General features: G+C 33.0%; 2 protein-coding genes across 2 annotated transcripts; both read right to left on the bottom strand.

The window, feature by feature from the left end:
* Nucleotides 1-640: 640 nt before the first annotated feature.
* Nucleotides 641-19,391, bottom strand: LOC132799344 (uncharacterized). The gene is made up of 2 exons (XM_060818393.1): nt 19,111-19,391; nt 641-939 (listed from the first exon to the last, which is right to left on the bottom strand). The coding sequence occupies exons 1-2, from the start codon at nt 19,276-19,278 to the stop codon at nt 892-894; spliced, it is 216 nt and encodes a 71-aa protein (XP_060674376.1). The 5' UTR covers nt 19,279-19,391; the 3' UTR covers nt 641-891.
* A 1,418-nt stretch (nt 19,392-20,809) lies between these two features.
* Nucleotides 20,810-21,677, bottom strand: LOC107404117 (23 kDa jasmonate-induced protein). Its single transcript, XM_016011064.3, has 3 exons — nt 21,495-21,677; nt 21,219-21,365; nt 20,810-21,034 (listed from the first exon to the last, which is right to left on the bottom strand). The coding sequence occupies exons 1-3, from the start codon at nt 21,675-21,677 to the stop codon at nt 20,810-20,812; spliced, it is 555 nt and encodes a 184-aa protein (XP_015866550.3).

Below are 21,677 nucleotides of genomic sequence, written 5' to 3'. Positions count from 1 at the left end.
TTATAGAAGAGAAGGAATGCAATTTTGCATGGTGAGGTGGTGAAGAATGATGGGATTTTATTGGATAGAGTTGCAGGTTTACACTCAAGAATTCCAAGAAGCAAAGAAAAAGCCTCATATTGATAGAACCCGACCTGATGTGTGTTTATGGAGACCTCCAAAGCCAGCGGCAAACGAAGTCAACGTGGATGAAGATGTTTCGGAGGCACAGGGGACTGTTGGAGTGGGAATAGCTATTCAAGATGCTAAAGTGGAAACTGATGGTTGCTTTGGCAAAACCTTTTAATCACCTATACTCTCCACTATCTACAGATTTTTAAGCTATTAAAGAAGCTTTTTTATTTTATTTTATTTTTTATGTTTTTTGGCCATATCGGTTTCTATGGTGGCGAGACTGTCAGTGATTCAAAAATGGCAGTAATACTTCTTCTGCTCTTAACCCCCAGCCCTGAGAGCTCACCTGCTTCCTTAGTCATGGCACTGAAATTAGATCCCTGTTCTTAGTGTTTTCTTTCCAATTGACAAGTGAATCAAGTAGCCCACAGGCTTGCTCTTATACTTTTAGCATTGGACTCTTATGAAGAGGAAGGACCTGCTTCGTTAATTCCTTCTATCCAGGAAGAAATGTATTCTTTTTCACTCACGTAATAAGTTTCTATTTCTTTCAAAGAAACCTCACATACCCAGTATTACTACATGCTCTTTGAAGTTGTATTACTTAATGACAAAATGCAAAATGTAATTCAAAGTAGCAAACTGCCCTAACATCAGAAGCAACAGAGTAACAAAGAGAAAAGCGAATAAATTTTCCATATCCTGATATGATATTGTAGGCTCCCATTGAAACCCTTATTTTACTACCGCATAAAATGCAAAGCATTCTCTGCCAAGTCAAATAAACTTCTTGTATGGTCTACCTGCATCCTCGTCATGTTTATGCTGTCAAGCATAGAAAACAGAAGTATTAAGAAGCTAGAAGATCGACTATGCTTAAAACAAACAACAACTCCTTACAGTCAAAACCCCATCATATTTTTAGAATTCAATGAAAACCGGTTTCCAATTGCAAACTAAATAAAGCTACACTCATCATGATATCATCATCAACAATGAAACTTTCAGTAGCTCCAACCAACATTAACAAGAAATTCCAAGTGAGAAACAGTATGGTTTAAAAACATTGTAATTCTGCAATCTCAGCACTAACAAGAGGACAAGCTAGGACAGGATTCAACATCAACTACTATTGTGGGATTTACAGTCAGAAATCCTATGTCTTGAAGGCTTGCTGAGGATAAAAGTGAAGATTTCTTAAAACAATTTACTGAGATGTAAGGATTAAATTTTCACTATCCAAGTTGTAAATAAAAAAATGGGCGATGCTTGTTGGAAAATTTTGGACAAAACAACTAACTTTCAAAGGCTATTTAAGGGTGGGTTGTGGTCAGGGAAGCAAAAATCGTCGAGAAGGTGGAAATGTCGGCGACAGTTTCCGTTGTCAACCCCGTCCGACACCGACAGAGGGGGGGGGGGGGGGGGGAAGAAGTTTCTTGCATGCGTGTCATCGACCTGTCGCCGGAATCGATGGAAGTCGACGGAATCGTCCATTGTCGATGAAGATTTCGGATTTTGGGTGGATAAGGTGGAAAGATCGGCCGGTTGTCAACGGGAGAAGGTGGAAATTTCTGGGATATGTCGACCGGACTGGTTGGGTGTGTTTGTGTTGATTTGTGTGTGTGTTTGGTTTGTGGTAATCGGCCGAGAGAAGAACTGAAGGGGGAAGAGATGGGGGATACACAAAGAAAAGAGAAGAGAAGAAAAGAGAAAGAGGAGAGAAGAGATCGGCTGAGAATGGAGAAGTTTGAAGAGATGGCCGGCCGAGAAGAGAGAAGAGGGGAAAGAGAGGGCCGGCCGGAAGGGGGGAAGAGATGGGGAGATACATAGAGAGAAGAGAAGAGAAGAGAAGAGAAGAGAAGGGAGAGGGCCGAAATTGGGAATTTTGGTTTTTTTTTTTTTTTTTTTTTTGGTTGTTATTGGCTTAAAAAAAAAAATTTGAATGAGAGGGTGAGAGCCGAAATTAAGGAAATAAAATGTGAATGATAATGCATGAATGAATGTGCCGAAATGATTAATTGTTTGATTTTTTTTTTCCAAAATATTAATCAAGTAGGACGCCGAAAGTATAGGAAAAAAATTTGAAATGAAAAAAATAATAAGTTTACAGCTGTGAATTCACATGTTCGACTGAAAAAGTAAAGTGATGGAAAGAAAAAATCACCAAAAAATTGTAGAAACAAATAATACAATGAGAGATTTGCGGAGAGAAATAATAAAATAAAATTATTATAGGCAAGTCGGTGCTGTAGTTTTTGTTTTCTTTTTAACTTTAAAAGTACAAACATTCACGAGACAACTATAATTTTGAAGAGGTAAGGAAATGAGTGTAGTATAAAAATGCGTGTATAGCACCTCAGCCATTTGATGTTTTGAATCCTTCTGTTTCAGCATAAATCACAGAGAAAGTAAACATAAAGCTTCAGAAAAATGAAATTGAGTGCACGCGAAGTTTTCACTGAAGTAATTAGTTTTTAATCTTCTTTTCTTTCTTTATTCAACATTTATATTCATAAAAGGAAGAACTTTTGGAAGATCCACGTTAGAAAAAAAGTCTCAATTCACAATTTCTAGATCCTCAAAAGTAAGCATTTCAATAACAAATATTGTTAAAATTGTGTTTATTATTTAACAATTTCTAATTATTATTTTTATTATTCTAATTAATATTGTTATTATTTATATTATTATTAATATTGTTATTATTGTTATTATTATTATTATTATCATTATTGTTATTAAAATTGTTATTATTGTTGATGTTATTATTATTATTAATGTAGTCATTATTATTTCTATTATTAATATTATTATTAATGTTGTTATTATTGTTATTTATTATTATTATTAATATTATTATTATTGTTATTTTTCTTCTAATTATTATTATTATGATATTTATTATCGTTATTAGTATTAACGTTGTTATTATTATTATTAATATTGTTATTATGGTTATTATTCTTCTTCTTATTATTGTTATTATTATTATTATTATTATCATGTTGTCATTATTTATATTATTATTAATATTGTTATTATTATCATGATTGTTATTAATGTTGTTGTTATTGTTGATGTTATTATTTTTATTAATGTAGTCATTATTATTTCTATTATTAATATTATTATTAATGTTATTATTATTGTTGTATATTATTATTATTAATCTTATTATTATTGTTATTCTTCTTCTAATTATTATTGTTATTATACTTGTTATCATTATTACTATAAATGTTGTTATTATTATTATTAATATTGTTATTATGGTTATTATTCTTCTTTTTACTATTGTTATTATTATTATTATTATGTTGTCATTATTTATATTATTATTAATATTGTTATTATTATCATGATTGTTATTAATGTTGTTATTATTGGTGATGTTATTATTTTTATTAATGTAGCCATTATTATTTCTATTATTAATATTATTATTAATGTTGTTATTATTGTTGTTTATTATTATTATTAATATTATTATTATTGTTATTCTTCTTCTAATTATTATTGTTATTATACTTCTTATTGTTATTATTATAAATGTTGTTATAATTATTATTCATATTGTTATTATGGTTATTATTCTTCTTCTTACTATTGTTATTATTATTATTATCATGTTGTCATTATTTATATTATTATTAATATTGTTATTATTGATATTATTATCATAATTGTTATTAATGTTGTTATTATTGTTGATGTTATTATTTTTATTAATGTAGTCATTATTATTTCTATTATTAATATTATTATTAATGTTGTTATTATTGTTGTTTATTATTATTATTAATATTATTATTATTGTTATTTTTCTTCTAATTATTATTGTTATTATATTTATTATCGTTATTAGTATTAATGTTGTTGTTATTGTTATTAATATTGTTATTATGGTTATTATTCTTCTTTTTATTATTGTTATTATTATTATTATCAAGTTGTTATTATTAATATTGTTATTATTATCATTATTGTTATTAATATTGTTATTATTGTTGATGTTACTATTATTATTAGTGTAGTCATTATTATTTTTATTATTAATGTTGTTATTATTGTTGTTTATTATTATTATTAATATTATTATTATTGTAATTCTTCTTCTAATTATTATTGTTATTATACTTGTTATCGTTATTATTATTAATGTTGTTATTATTATTATTAATATTATTATTATTAATATTGTTATTCTTGTTGTTTAGTAATATTGTTATTATTGTTATTCTTATTATTATTGAAATTATTATTACTTTTCTTATTTTTTTATTTGTTATTATTATTATTATTTTTCTTATTCTTATTGTTCTTCTTAATATTATTATTAACTTAATAATTATGTATGATTATTAAAAGGAAAAATGGAAAGTAGTAGCGGAAAAGCAGATCCAGCTTGATCACATTGTATTCCAATTGAAGGTAACAAGTATGGTACAATTTGCAAATATTGTAACCATAAAATGTAAAGTGGTGGAATAACAAGATTAAAGTATCATTTAGCACATTCTGATTCAAAAAGTAATGTCAAAAAGTGCCCCAATGTACCTCCAGAAGTGAAGAAAGAGATTTACCATTATTTGAGAAAGAAAGAACACGCAAAATTGGAAAAAAAAGACAATGGAGGAAGATATTCGTAATGAATTACGGGGTAACTTAGCTCCATCTCGGAGTAATTATGATGATGGTGATGATGATGATGATGATAATGATGATATATGTATATATCCAACAGATATGCATCCTGATGAAAGAGACTCATATAAAGCTGCAGTCCATGCATCTAAACAAGACAGATGAGAAGAAGAACAAGGAAGGAACTTTGTTAACCCTAGAAGTCAAAGATCAAGATCTTCTCGAAAGGGTGGTAGTCAACCATGTGCTCAATTTCATCGTGCAATAGGTGTAAGGGAGCCCATTCGTAGACAACAATCTCAACAATTTTCTCCGGTTGCACTTGCACCTTCGTTGTATAAGTCATCCGGTGCAAAACAAAAAAATATAAAAGATGTGTTGACAAAAGGTGATATGAAAAACACATTGGGAAGACTAGTAGCAAAGTTTTTTATTTATGATAATGTCCCACCTACAAAGGTAAAATTGCACCATTTCAAAAACATGATCGTTGGGGCTCAACAATCAGGTATGGGAGTTCAAATTCCATCTCCATATGAAATTAAGGAAAAATATCTAGACATGGAATAAAAAGAAATGCAACAGCATATTGAAAAGTTTAAAGAAAGCTGGAAGACATATGTTTATACAATTATGTGCAATGGATGGACAGGACCAACTAAGCTGTCCATATTGAATTTTATTGTCTATTGCAAAGGGTCATCAGTGTTTTTTAAGTCAGTTGATGCCTCAGATAAAATAAAAAACTATAAGTATATATACAAACTTTTGGAGAATGTTATCAATGAAGTGGGCAAGAACAATGTTGTGCAAGTAGTCACGGATAACAGTTCTGCATTCGTAAAGGCCGGTAAGAAATTGATGACACAGTACAACTTGTATTGGACACCATGTACTGCGCATTGTATTGATCTTATATTTGAGGATATTGGAAAGCATGAAAGTATTGCTAGGATCATTCAGCGTGCAAGAATGATAACCAATTATATTTATAATCATAATTGGTTATTTTCTTTAATGCGAGATATATGTAAATGAGACATCGTTCGACCAGGAACAACAAGGTTTGCAACAAACTATATTGCTTTAAATAGTCTCCTTAAAAAGAAAGCTTCTCTAAAAACAAGTGTTTACAAGCGATGCATAGGCTAAGCATCAATTGAGTCGAACAAAAGCAGGTAAAGAAGTGGAGAAACTTATCCTTAATAATCATTTTTGGGATTCTGTTACTCACGTTGTTTGTCAGGACCCGTCCAAGATTCCTACCCGGAACCCTAGACAAGCCCTGATCCCAGGGAAACCCTATCGGACCCTCCAACGGAAAATCCGGCAGAGCCTCCCCTAAGGGATTTACTTACCACAAATTACCTGCACTGAAAACACACTTCTATAAACATCCCCTTATTCCTCCCACAAACTACAAATTGGTTCCACAAATTGCAGCACTTCAAAATAATAACAACAGCAGCAACCCAGTGCATAAAGAACAATTACACGTCCAATACAGTATACAGAGCCTTATACAGATACAGGTGGAATTTATAAAAATGACAGATAAAGAAGCAATACAAGATAGAGAGGAAAAAGGGAAGAAAAACTTCTTGAACCTTCGGCAACGAACTGAGGCGTCGGGCTCGCCCCGGACAATCGATGTCTCCAACCTGGACCTAGGGGAACGGAATTTAAGAGTGTGAGATGCTAATCATCTCAGTGAGTGACCCTAACTACTATACAATATAATACCACGGTAATACAGTAGATAGATAATAATTAATTGAAAAATAATAATTTCTCTCAAAACCCTTACAATTCTCTCAATTGGAAAAGTTCCCCTTTTAAAACATTTTCACAAAACCCTTTGTTCGTATTCCCCGAAAACCAAGACATCAAATAAATATCAAAAACGGTAACAATTGTATTTTTAATTCCGATACAGTTTCCAAATATTTTATTTTTAAAACACAGTTCTGAAAATCATTTGATGCACCCACTATATACCAGTGGCGCCAACAGTACCCCGCGTCCCAAGGTACCGCCAGACAGGAGGTTATAGAAAGAAACCGGCATACGGTCGAGTGGTGTCCCACTGCGCCGCTGCTAACCTGGTGTCCCGGCCATGGGGGGTGGCCACCCTCATCCAATGGTAACCACAGGACACCCTCATAATATCACCTGCGCGCTACTCACACCCACCTGCGCGCTAATCATATCCGTGTGCACAATATCCATATCACATATAATCAGAACACCAGTACGTGCACGGTGCATCTAAAAATCATAAAACTCACATATTTAAATTTATATAACAAATTTCACATTTTGCATAAACATAGCGGGTATAGTCCATCCGCTTGAATCCGGAAATTCTCCACAATTTCTTTATAATCAATACCATAAATTCCATGATTTTCAAATCCACCAACTTCCAAATCCATCAATTCAAATATACACATTTTCCCAATAGCATAAATAATTCTCGAAATATAATAATCAAATCTCATAATATTCCATGGGCATATTTTATAAAAATTGAAATCACCAACATAACCAAATATTTTCTTTGAAATATTTGAAAATCAAATCATGCCCAATTTAATATTAAAACCACAAGAATTTCAAAATTCTCAAATCCATAAAATAATTCACATGGCATAAATTTGTAAAATGCACCTTTTCTTAAATCCTATAAATTCACAATTAATTCCACAATAAATCAAATAAATATTTGGCACATAGAAATTAAATTCCAAATATTTAAATCACACATAATATATTCAGCAATTAAATTCCCAAAATTAATTTGAAGGTGCGTCACTCACCTTAAGCACGTATCTCAATCAAGATCCTCCGTAGGATCGACTCCGCTACTCGCACGTGCACCTAAACATCCACAGTACACCAAACCACAAATATTAATATTTTATTCGGGTAATTCCCAAATGGGTACCCGGGGAGCGAACACCAAACGATATCTAAAATTTACGAATTATATACCGAATCGAAGCTCGAGTGATGGTGATCACAGATTCGGTCTTAATTTCCGATGATCGGACCTGACGGGGTCGAAATCTCGCCGGAAAGCTTTTCGGGTTTCGGCTCTGCAATTCTCCCAAACCGTCGCGAATTGGCGAAAACAGATGCCGGATTCGGGTTCAGGAGGTCAAACACAGTGGACTGGAGTCGGCCGGGAAACTGGGTACTCGCCGGAACAGTAACTTCCGGCGAGCCGCCGCGGTCACCGGCAACCGTCACCGGCAGCGGCACGTGCGGTGGCCGTTGGCTGTGATTTTTTGCAGACTTGTAGATCATGAGGAGAGCAATCCAACGGGACCGGCGGTGAGCAAAACGGAGGCCGGACGGCGGAGAAATCACGGTTTGAAGATTTCCCGCCCCTCGCCGGAAAACGCTCCGATCCCGGCGCGTCGGTGGTCCAATGGCCTTGAAACTTGGTGGGTCGGCCGGACTTGAGGAGAGGATGAGGGGTGTCAGGCGCGTGTGGCCAGAAAATGGCCGAAAATGGGTCGATCGGCGATGGCCGGCGGTGGAGGGAAAAACTCGCCGCCGATCTTTGAACGTTCGATCCGGGCGCGTCCGGCGGCCGATCGCCGTGAAAATTTGAGGTTTTGCCGGAAATGGGGAGGGGAACCTTGCTGGCCGATGCATGTACAGTAATTCAGCCGGAAATTTTGAAAAATTCCGGCGGCCGGCGGACTCTCTCTCTCTTTCTCTCTCCTCTCTCTCTTTCTCTCTCTTCCCCGAGAATTTTATCAAATAAAAACCCCCGTGTGACACTGTTCATGCCACGTGGACCTAGGAGTGGGCAAAAACCGACCTGACCCTACAAAACCGACCAAACCGAAGAATTTGGGTCGGTTTGGGTTGGTTTTTATTGTTTAGTTGGTTTGGGTCGGGTTATACATATAAAAATGTTAGATTTTCGATTCGGGTTACGGGTTGGAAGGAATTTTAACCCACCCAACCCGAACCAAACCGTTTCATACCCAAAGAGCCATTTTGCAAAAATTATTTTCATTAAATTATTTCTATGAAATTTTGTAAGCCATTGATCTCTCACCATCTAATTACCACCGTTGGATTTCAAGATGAAAACACAATACACAACAGTGACAGCACTCAACAGTCAACACAATCTCAGATTCTCACAAAACGAAATTGAAGCCCTAGCATTCGCGTCGCCAGTCGCCACTCGCAGGCAGCATCCTCCGGCCAGCCACCACCCGATTGAACTCCCAAGCAACGCCACCACTTGAACAACTGCCGGCACCGGACCCAGTCCACTCGTCGCCCTCTCGCCGATCGCCATTCGCCACCACTCGTCGCCCTCCCAAGTCCCAAGCTTTGCAGGTAAAAATCATTATATTTCTTATTATTATTATAGTGATTATTGATTGATTGAAATTGAAATTGATTAGTGATCATATTTCATTTGGTGTTCATGGCCTTCCAATTCTGAACATGGCTCCACTATTTTTAAGTGCCTTTCAGTTTTCATCTTTCAGAAAAAAAAATAATAATAAAATAAAACAAAAATGGGAAAAAAGTTGATAGTGTGGTGGATGCTATCTCCTTATACCTTTTCATCATAAGAAGTTCCTTTGCTTTTATTTAGTGGGAGGTATAAATTTGTACAAATACTTCCCCAGATCGTGTAGTACGAGTACCTAAAACAATATAGAAGGAAAAGCAGAAAAGAAAAAAACATATACGTAAAGCATGTTGAAATAGCTCGCTAGAGCCAAATACTTATGAATTCCTAACCCTAGAAGTCAGAAGGATTCGAATTTTCAACCAGTTAAACTTTGTTTCAATGTCAAACACGCCATGTTTAGGATGATGATGATGAAGAGTAAGAGCAAGTAGATCCGCTGAGAATAAGCATTTTATAGGATTGGTTATCGACTTACAGCCAAAATGTTCCTAGATTAAAATGACAGTATATATATATATATATATATACGTTCCAAATAAAGTTAAAAACAGAGAATTGTCAATTTCTGCGTGTGCCAAACTGATGACCATTACTTTTCCTTATGGAGGGTCCCTACCTTCCCATATGGTTGGCCATTCATCCGTAACTTGTTTTGTTTCCTTTTGCTTCTTCCTTCCAACTACTTTATGTCGTTTATGATCGCGCAATCATAAATTTGGTGCTTATCGTTTCATTAATTTTCTTGGCTATGTATGTCATGATGATAAATACAAATAAGCATTCACACATATAAATATATATCCTAAGCAATTAATTAATAAACTTCCAAAATTTATGGGAAGCTTATGTAGAAATACTTTAATTGAGAGTCATTTTGTCAAGAGGTAGTATTAATTTGTTGTCTGGTTTCTAAATCAATCGTTTTAATAAAGCAACCGTGGATCTGAAAAATAATATTTATAGTTTTACTTTTCTGGAGGACTGATTCAAAATGGTGATGAAGTGAGAGTATGATTGAGGAAAAAAAGTCAAAGCGTATAAATGGGTTAATTAAGCAACGAGTGGGACTAGCCTTCTTAGATAGTCATTTTTGAAGCATTGTGAAAGAGAGTCTAATTATCTCGTATGTAATCTCCTTGACTGTTCTATTTACTTTTATATCAGAACCATATATATCTAACAATTAAGTGATTAAGTATAGGCGGATTATCTTGTATTTTGTATTTTACATTTTTGGGTTTTTCCCCTGTATATATCATTTTCCACTGAATGGGGGCCAATAGACCCACAAACCCATGCTGCAACCCTACAAATTTCAAATCTTCGAATTTGAACTAAATTGACGAACGGAGAGAGAAAGAATCTATCCCACTCAAAGCGTTATCATATTTATATGTATGTAGATAATTAATTTCCCAGGTGCTTGCTGCTTTGTGTGTGCATATATTTTTAAGAGTTAAATACATTTAGCCCCACTGAACTATTATAGGTTTTGCACTTTACCCTGCAAACTTCATTGAGGGTTAGAGTGGAAAATGGGTAATAGTTTAGGGGGGCTAAGTGTATTTAACCCTGTTTTTAACTGCCTAAGTATTTGGTGCTGGAATGCTTAGGAATGTTCCATTATTTAATAAAGTACTTAGGACCATGTTTTTGCTTACTTTGAAAACCATTTAGACTGGTGGTTTTTGAATTTTGAATGGTGTTTACTAGGAAGCAGTAACGAAGATTCTTTTTTATTAATATTAAAAGGATTAGCATCTTCCACCTGTAGTCTTTTAGCTAGTTCCTCTTATGTTTACATATATCAATAATTATCAATTGGTGGCATTTACCAGGAAAGCATATACAACTTTGTAAATGTTGTATTTATCCTATCTTTCAAATTAAGCAAAAAATATACATTAACCTGTAATGAAGCCTTTTTAAAGCTGACAAAAGGATGCTGGGGGTATTAATTATAACAGTTAAAAGGACATTTATCGCATTTGTAGACAGTGTACATTTGAACAACTCTGAATTCTCTCTATTGATTGCCAGAATTTGCAACAGCAACAGCTGTATGAGGTCCATCATTGCAGTATCCAACCAGTTTTGTTAAGTTTACATGATGGACTCTCATCAAAACTTTTACCTGGATTTTAAAAAAATATATAGGATGTGTGACTCTAATTGCTATATGTAAATAGATATTGTATGAATTACTTATAATTAATCGTATACCTCGGCAAGAAATTGTTGATGTCCTTGGGCGGTTTGAGTCTTACCTATTTGGCCATAGTAAACTTTTCCAAATCCCCCTTCACCAAGAATGGTTGCAAATTTGTTGGTTATTCTTTGTAACTCAGAGTGTTTATATTGTTGTTTGTTTGATTCAAATGGCTTATTTTGTTGAATGGTGGACTTGGCAGTATCTGTCCAATTATTATATAAATTCATCATAATAATGTTCATAATTATGTACAAGCTAAACTTAAAGTACAAGCTGCATATATATATATATTTTTTTTTTATATATATTTATATATAATTATATATGAGGTTCTTTTCCTCAAGTCACTCAAAATTATTTATGCATAACTAAAACTTTTTGTCTTGATAAATATGAATAAAAACCTTAACCTGCATTTTTTGTTCACAATCGCACAATATATTGGAAGAAAGCTACTTCTTCAGTCACCTTCAAGGACCAAACAGCTTGCCTGAATCACCTGTTGGACAGGCTTCTCAAACTCTCAGCAGTCAGCACTAATTTGGGCAGTGAATCTAATTCCTCTCCAAATGGTATAACAGATGTGGCAGGTTTGATAAGCTTCTAATTCTCTGGAATTTATTCTCTTTTAATTTCCTTTGGTGGTTGTTTCCCATTACTTAAAGAATCTATGCTATTTTAAATACATAAAATATTATACATGGAAACTATGGAATGCTGTTTTTTCTAATCAGTCTTAACACCAGGAGTTTGGATGGAAGAAGTGTATAGCAAACTTTTTTTTTTCTGTTTTTTCTAATTAGTATTGCAATTTTATTTTTTTTATTTTGCTTTGTGGTCTAATATATTTTTTTCCCCTGTTTTGTAGATAAAATCAAACAGCCTATCGTGACTTGCATAAATCGAATAGCATTCCTTTTCTTCATTTAATTCCAAGATCACAAACAATTGTGTGATTGTCCATTATTTGGAGGTAAGTTACTTAGCCTTTTTCTCGTTATTTTTGCATGTGGGAAGGTCAAAAATTGCTTTTGGAAAGTGTAGTGAACTTTGTATGATATTAATGAATTGGAAGAGTATTTAAATGAATCAGATAAAGCTGAATCTCAACCTTCACAGTTGGATAAACCTTATAAAACGCAAAAGAGAAAACCTTCTAGGGCTCCATCTTGGGTTTGGGAACATTTTGAAAAAATTCCAGATTATGATCCAAATAATCCTAGGTGCAAATGTAAACATTGTGGGGTAGATTATGCATGTAATACCAAGAGATGTGGAACTAGTACATTGCGAAACCATTTGATGAACCAATGCAAAAAATACCCTAATAGGATGGAGGATAAAAAGCAACAAGTTCTTTCATTTGAAAGTGGTAGTAGCAATTTGGTCTCTATGAGTACAACATTTAGTAAAGAGGCATGTAGGCTTGCATGTGCAGAAATGATCATCATGGACGAGTTACCATTTAGCCACGTTGAAGGAGAAGGGTTTAGAAAGTTTTGTAATGCTTTGAACCCTAAGTTTGAACCGCCATCTCGTAGAACAATTTCTAGAGATGTGTTTCAGTTGTACTTAGATGAGAAAAAAATTTTGAAGAGTGTGTTTTCATTGAGGAAGCAAAGGGTTTGTCTTACGACGGACACATGGACTTCCATTCAAAATAACAATTACATGACTCTTACCGCTCATTTCATTGATGATGATTGGAAGTTGCATAAGAGAATTTTAAATTTTTGTATTGTGCAAAATCATAAGGGTGAGACAATTGGTAAGGTTATAGAAAATTGTTTGATTGAATGGGGTATTGAAAGGGTTTTCACAATAACGGTTGATAATGCTTCTTCAAATGATGTGGCTGTTAATTTTTTGAAAGAAAAATTAAATTATTGGAAAGGAAATGTTTTGGATGGTGAGTTTTTACATGTTCGTTGTGCTGCACATATTGTAAATTTAATTGTGACATTTGGATTAAAGGAAATCCATGATAGTATTGCTGGAATTCGTAATGCTATTAGATATGTTCGATCATCTCCTTCAAGGTTAAACAAATTTAAAGAATGTGTAGAGAAGGAGAAAATTGAATATAAATAAACCGTGGTTTTGGATGTGTCTACTAGGTGGAATTCCACCTATTTGATGTTGAACTCGGCTTTGAAGTATCAAAAAGGTTTTGATAGGATGATAGATGCTGATGGACATTATCTTGGATATTTTGAGGAAGATGAAGTAGGAAGGAAGAGAGCCGGACCACCTCTAATTAAAGATTCGGATAGTGCAAGGGTTTTTGTGAAATTTCTTGCTACTTTTTATGAAGTTACCTTAAAGTTTAGTGCCTCTTTGACTGTTACTTCTAATATATGTTTTCATGAATTGAGTTTGATGTATAATGCACTTGTTGAATGGAGTAATAGTCAAAATCATTTGATGGCCGATATGGCAAAGAAAATGTTGATAAAGTTTGACAAATATTGGGGTTCACTTGGAAATGTCAACAAGTTGTTGCTTATTGCCATTGTGCTTGATCCACGATATAAGCTGGAATATGTATCATATCTTTTTGAGGATGCTTATGAAAGTGGTATGGTTGAATCTTTGACTAGGGATGTAAAAGATACTTTAGTTAACCTTTACAACTTCTATAAGGAAATTGATTCTATGAATGGGAGTTCTAAAGTATCAAATTCAAATGATGGTCAATCAATGCAAGCACAACAAAGTGGGATGATGATGGATTCATTGGATGATGGAAGCATAGATGATCGTCGGCGTTTGAAAGAATCACAATTTAAAAAAAGAAAAATGGAAAAAAATGTATTGGAAATAAATAATGAGGTTGATAAATTTTTGTTTGATCCATGTGAGGATGTGGAGAGTGAGAAATTTGATATTTTGGCTTGGTGGAAAAATAATTGGACAAAATATCGAATTTTATCTCAAATTGCAAGAGATGTATACGCCATTCCAGTTTCTACAGTAGCATCCGAATCTGCTTTTAGTACCGGAGGGCGTATTCTTGATACATTCCGAAGTTCATTGGGTCCAAAAATGGTGGAGGCTTTGATTTGTTCTCAAAATTGGTTGCAATCAAAGCCTATGACGTATGATTATAGAGTTGAAATACCAATAGAAGATGTCGCATATTATGATTCTATTGAATCGGGTAAGAATTTTTTTTATTATTATTATTTGTAATTTTATTTTTATTATCTATTTTAGAGTTTTTAGAATTTTTTAGTAATATTTACAACTTCTTTTAGCTTACTAATTAATCTAATATCATATTTTAATTTGTTTAGGAGCATCTTGGGTTACAAAACAAAGTTTACCTCCACCTAATTGATATATGATTACTTGGTAAGTTTGTTGTTAATTCCAAATCATCAATTATCTTTTAAGTTAGATAATATTTTAGTAATACACTTAATGTTTATTGATTGCTAATTCTTTACATTTAATGCTTAATGTTTAATGTTTATTTATAATTTTAATGTTTGTTGAAGGATGAATGGAATTTGGTTTATTGAGGTAGTGAGCTTGTGGTTGCTGCTGGTGGCTTTTCATGCAATGGAGAATGTGGAAGAAAACAATATTTAAAATAATTTTTATTTTTATGGATTATTAGTTTATTTAATTATAAGTTTATTTTAAAATTTTAGATTTCAAATATGGGTTGTATTTTATTTTGTAGCTAATAATGGTTGTAGACTTGGTATATACTTTATTTGTTGATGTATGGTTTATAATTGGGTGGTGGTAGTTGTAGATTTGTATTATAGTTGTATGATTATGTGTTGTATTATTTAATATGTTTGATGCTTAATAATTAACTTATTTGGTATTTTTGTTTAGGTGGATGGATGTATGTTAAAATTATTTAATTTAAAGAATAATTTGAAAAGAATATCTAATTTAAAATATAGATTGATGATTAAAAAGGCCTAAAACTTTTTTTATACAATTTTTGTCCAAAAAATACCAAATTCGAAATATATATATATATATACAATTTGGGCCGAGGCCCAACTCGAAGCCCAGACCGGCCCAACCCGCAAATCCAACCCAAACCGATCAAATATGGTCGGTTCGGTCGGTTTCGGGTTGTATATTGGGTTCAGTTCGGTTCGGTTATGTAATCAACCCAAACCGAATTGGTCGGTTAGGTTTAAAAAAACCCCAAAAACCGAACCAATCCGCACCGAGCCCACCCCTACGTGGACCAATCAGAAGCTGACACGTGGCGTCACTGTGCACTTAAGCCAGATATAATAAAATAATACGGTATCCGACGAATTTCAAACGTCCATAATTTTTTAACCAAACGTCTGATTTAAGCGTGCCGCTAGTCTATGAACTCGTATCGACGAGTACTTTACAACCACACAAGATTCAACACAAAATTACACCACAAGAAAAAGTCAACTCCTGGCACCTTTTGGACTATTTGCACTTCAACTTATTTTGCCCATAACTTTCAAACCGTAGCTCCGTTTTCGACATGCTGCTAGTCTACGAACTCAGGGCATCATGCACTTCGCCACGGTACCCTGGTCAACTCGAAATTCCAACTGGAGCAAAAAGTCAACTTTTGACCCGCTCGTCAACGGTCAACCTCGGTCAACGTGCACGGATTCCGGTGCGATTTGGGACGGGGTGTTACATTGTTAATTTATATGGGCCATTATATAATATTTTGCGAATTCTTGATGCTAAGTTCATACCTACGATGTCAATATTGTATGATTGTTTTCAAAAAATGAGATATGCAATCAATAACCAAAGAGAAATTCAGTGGGTTATGGGCATCATAAATACTCGATGGGACAATACACTTTCTCATCCTCTCCATATGGCTGGTAATTTTATGTCAATTACTTATTATTAATTAATATTTTGTCTTATAATTTATATATTAGATTTAATTTTTATTATTATTTTGTAGAATACTTTCTGAATCCACGGTTCTAGTATAAAAAAGGAATTGGCACTGATTTAGATCTTGTACAAGCTGTTCATGATGTCTTTGCAGCATTATATCCAAATTCGGATCGTATATCTCAATTTGGAAATGAAGTAAGATTTTGTTTATTATTTTTTTTAACTAACATAGTAATAACGTTTTTTATAATTTTTTTCATTTTTACATATAGATAATATGCTTTAGAGATGCACGAAAAGGATTTGGTGATCGTGCAGCAATTGCCGCCCGAGCGGAAATGATACCTGGTATGTGCATTTCAATTACTTGTTATAAAAAAATGTGCTTAATATCAAAAATTTTATTAATATTTAAAATTTTTTTAAAATTTAATATATTTTAATTTATAATGTTGAAATATACAGCTGAATGGTGGACAATGTATGGTCATAGCACCCCAACGCTCAGAAAATTGACAATGCGTATTTTGTCACAAACTGTATCATCATCCGCATGCGAGCGTAATTGGAGCACCTTCGCTTTAATACACACAAAACAACGAAATAGGCTCGCATATGAAAAACTTCATAAATTGGTTTTTTGCTACTATAATATAAAATTGCGGATATGTGATATGGAATTAACAAATCAACCGCATTTAGATTCTGATTATTTGGATCTTCTTGAAATTGGAGCTGACCCTGGTGAAGATGAAGATAATCTTATTATCCAATGGGTTAAGAATTCACACTTAGATGATGATGAAGGCAATCCAGATACTCGAGTCGCAATGCATGCTTTACAATTAGGGATAAATGTTAAGAATGTTATTGCAGAAGAAGTTATAAGCAGTGATAGTGGAGGAAATTATTCATTTGAAGTAGTGACAAGGCCTTCAACTAGACAATTTAGTTCTCGTGTAGAAACATTTGGTGGTGGTTATTCTCAACCAAATGAATATGAGGATGAAGATGATGATGATGTTGTTGGTCTTGATGATGATGATGATGATGATGATGATGACGATGACGGTGGTGGTGGTGGCAATAGAGGAGGAGGATATAATATAGGTGGAGGTGGGAGTGGAACATACTATTGAGAACCAAGCCAACAACGATTAAGCCCATTTACTGGTGAAAATCAATATACACATGCAACATAGGATTTTGATCATGGAGCTCGAACAGCAGGCACTGGTTTAAGAAGGCATTATGGCACTTCGATGATGAATCAACATGATGAAGATTATCTTTCTAACTCTTTGGATGCAATAAGTTTAAATACACAAGTTAATTCTCAATCTGGAAATTCTGAGATTCCAATTGTGTCTCCAATTGGTCAAATGAGCTCACATAATTCTCACAGAGAGATTACGATGTTGATATCTTCAATCATCCCATGTCTCAAAATGAATGTTATACTCCTCATTGGATAAATCCACACTATCCTCCACTTGGACAATTGGTTGGGATTGATAGAGAAAGATATACTTGGCACATCTACAATTACATGTAAAATTTCTCTAATATGATGAGTTGGAATGCCTATTATTATACACGTGAAATATCAAGATATGATCATCAATTTGAAGAACCAAGGAATTTTTTTTGGTATTAATAATGTATTAGGGATTATATTTGAGAATTTCTTATATCTTACTATTATCTGTTAAATTCTCTATATTTTGATGTGAATTAACTTTATATTTTATTTACTTATAAATAATTTGTTATATTTATAGAATATTTTATGATTATTGTATTCTAATTATTATATTTTTATATAATTTTATTATATTAATTATTTCATATATATAAAAAATTATATTCTAAATTAAAAATTTACAATTTTTATAATTTTACCGATATTTCCATCGATATCAATATTTCTATTGATATTTCCGTAAAATTATACATCATTCCTATCAATTTTACTTCGTTTTTGAGCAAAAAATCACAAATATGTCGACTAAAGTTCAACAAATTCAGGATTGATTCAGGTGCTAAAAGAGCATGGTCACAAATCTAGTGTTAAATTTAGATGCTGCCCAGAGTTTTGACAAAACAGATGGCGAAGAGGCAATGTAAGATAAAAAAACAGCTCGGAACCACTAAAATATTTGAATTAGATAAGGAGAAAAAAATTAAAGAAATACGAGTTGAACCCATACACTTCAAAATGTACGATTTTGTGGAGCAATTTCTCAGCGATAATCTTAATCTAATTTCTCTCACACTAGATTAGCTTTTGGCTCTTGGGAACGGGGAGAGAACCAAGATTTGGGGAAGAATTCATGGTGAAATGATGCTCCTTTAATGTATCACCTCCCAAAACTCTATAAGTTGGCTAATGCAAACAAATCTTCTCAAGGAGATTTTGAAAGGACAAAATCAGATAATACTAAAAAGAAATTGAGAAAAAATTAATAATAAAAGTTATAGATTTTTAGTAGAATAGGATCCTTTAGAGAAAAAAATTGGGTATAATACTTCTCAGTAGGCATCGGTCTCATCCTAATGTTACTATAAACAACCTCTAAAAGTCTCACAGACAAATCCCAAATGAGAATCAGCCAATTTCATAAGCAAAGCTCCTAAATTTAAATACCCAAAAACAAAATTTATTTAAAAAAAAAAAAAAAAAAAAGAAGCCCCAAATCGTAAACGAGGATTGCAATTGGTCTGAAATTACGAGCATTCAGAAAAAGAAAAAAAACAGATTGGATGGTAGATAGATAAATGAAAAGGAGGGAGGGAGGGAAAAAAAAGAAGATACGAATTCGCTGACGATGCCCTTGTAGACCAAGACGGGAATGGCGATGCCGAAGAGGCCCACGAGAAAAAAGTTTCGGCGAGTCCAGCGAAAGTTGTGTTCAAGGTTCTCTCTTGCTGATCCCCACTCTTCTATGAACCTGTTCTTGTTCACCTCCATTCCTCCCCCCATTTTTGCCTTTTACTCTCTCTCTCTCTCTCTCTCTCTCTCTCTCTCTCTCTACATCTCTCTGCTGTGCTCTGCTCTCTCCCTCTACTGTTTCTTCTTTTGGGTTTTTCACTCCTGTTATGGGTACTGTTTGGTTGCTAGCATAGCATAAAACTTATTTCTCGCTCTTTGTATCAAATTCCGGATAAGCCCTTTACCAAACTAGCCACTGCACGTTTTATCAAAATAAATAAATAAATAAAACTAGCTATGCACGTGTCTCTAATGCCACTTCCACCAACTTAAAAAAATAATAATAATAATGAAAATAAAAAGTCTTAATTTTTTTTTTATTTAATTGTGCATAACACACTTTGCCTCAAATGCTTGTTAATTAGAGATAACTATAGTTTATTAGATACTTCTTAATAAAACTATAAAGTTAAAAAGGGAAAAAAAGAAATATGAACATCGAAAGTGGACACGCTTAGAAATTATATTGGTTTTTTATTATTTTTTCTCCTTCAAATTTATATAGAGGTATTTGAAATGTTGAACAAACTAATTAATTAATACAATCAAAGCTAAATAAATTATGTATAATTAGATAAATAAATAAAATATAACTACATTATAATACTTAATTAAACATATAAATTACGGATATTTTTAATGATAAATTGCATTTTTAGCATTGACATTTTGAAAAAGTTTAGAATTGATATTTCGTTTTCAATAGTAAATGTCAATACCAATGCTAATATGGTAAAAAATAACATTGATAAATATATATTTTATTTAATCATATTATTTTTTACTGGATCTCATTTTTTTAGTTTTAATAATTAAAAAAATTAAAAATTATATTATTTAATAATATGGATCCTATAGATTTTATTATAGTAAGGTATACAATCAAAAAATGCATGCCAACTGCACTGCATTTTTTTATGCCAAATATAATTGAAATGCAATTGACATTTTTTGTAATGTGCCGTTGGAGAAAATATACACCACAATTATGTTACTTTTTGGCATTTTAATGGGCAAACACACTATACCATTGAAGATGCTTTCAAATAAGATAATTAGAGTATGATATTATTTTATTCAAACAATACTAGACAATAAATGAAAACACAAAATAACAAAAGTAACATAATATATAGAAACTGTTTCACACTTTTTTTTTTCTTTTTCTTTTTTTTTCACCTTATGGATATATTCCTCGATCTAGTGTTTCCAGCCTCTCTGAAAACTAAAAAATTTGTAACATTTACCTCTTAGCATTGCCGAAGTTTGAAATGTTTAATTATTATTCATGTAACATAAACTTATATATGTGACATAGACATTATCAATGCAAGATCTTAAATATTTCATGGTTCCTATAAAATCTTATTCCTTAAAATACATTTACAGGTTTTTTTTTTTTTCAAATAAAAAAAAATGCATTATTCACTCATTTTTCAGAGTTCATACTATCTAAAATACAAGTGCTACCACACATAAACTGCGATCCCAATTAAATAGCATTATTTTCATTCCTTATGTTTCACTGTATCCAAGCATTTTTAAGAGTCATTATTCCCTCAAATATGGGACAATTCCTATTGGACGTGTTCACATCTATAACATCAGAATAGCCGATAATCACACTTGAACAGCATCCATTCCACGTGTCATTGCTATATTGGTCAAACTTGCTCAACTTGTAATCATAAATACTGCTCCATTCAATTCCCTTGTAGTGATCAGCTACACGAATCTCAGTACATACCTACAAAATTATCCATGGGATCTTGGTTTATGATTATATAGTCCTGCTATGAGTATGTAATTTTTCCACGGAAAATTTGATTTTATATAAAATAAAAAAATTATCTTGTATAAAATAAAAATTCCTAATAATTGTCACATCTTCTCAAAAAAAAAAAAAGAAAAAAGAAAAATTAGCTACTTACGCGGTTGTGGTCGAGCACTCTATCCCATGGATTGTACCAAGCCAGCATCCAGTCAGAAGCATCCCCATTCTCATCCTGGCCACGATATATGGTGGCTCCGATGGATCCAGCAAACGATGGAATATTGTGGACGTGAAGAAATGCACCCTATTGACCAGTTTCGAGCACCAATTGGTATGGAGAATCCCCAATATGCCCTTGCCAATCATGGGACCCAACATATCTTAATCTGTTTCCTGTTGCATTGTAAATCGAGCAAGCCGTGGTGACTACTACAGCACTATATTTTGGCTTCAAGCTCTCAACGAATTTCCGGGCGTTCACATCTTTGTTGTCTGCATTTTTCATTATCAGAGCTTCATAAGCTCTGTCTGTTGCCGTTATCTCCTTCCCTTGATGTTTCGGCATCGCCTCTAATGTTTGGTTCGTAATGGGGATGCCAAACACGTTGGAAGCCAT

This window comes from Ziziphus jujuba, chromosome 6 (genome assembly GCF_031755915.1).
Source record: "Ziziphus jujuba cultivar Dongzao chromosome 6, ASM3175591v1".
Classification (NCBI taxonomy): Eukaryota; Viridiplantae; Streptophyta; class Magnoliopsida; order Rosales; family Rhamnaceae; genus Ziziphus; species Ziziphus jujuba.
Note: the sequence above shows the minus strand (reverse complement) of the source record. Positions and strands in the feature narration are given on the sequence as shown.

Coding starts and splice junctions, on each gene's coding strand:
- LOC132799344 (XM_060818393.1), bottom strand. CDS start 19,278: ATGGGGGGAGGAATGGAGGTGAACAAGAACAGGTTCATAGAAGAGTGG. Junction 940..19,110: donor AGGGCATCGTCAGCGAATTC/GTATCTTCTTTT, acceptor TATGCTTGACAG/CATAAACATGACGAGGATGC.
- LOC107404117 (XM_016011064.3), bottom strand. CDS start 21,677: ATGGCTTCCAACGTGTTTGGCATCCCCATTACGAACCAAACATTAGAG. Junction 21,366..21,494: donor TGAAGCCAAAATATAGTGCT/GTAGTAGTCACC, acceptor ACTGGTCAATAG/GGTGCATTTCTTCACGTCCA. Junction 21,035..21,218: donor GAGTGCTCGACCACAACCGC/GTAAGTAGCTAA, acceptor ATAATTTTGTAG/GTATGTACTGAGATTCGTGT.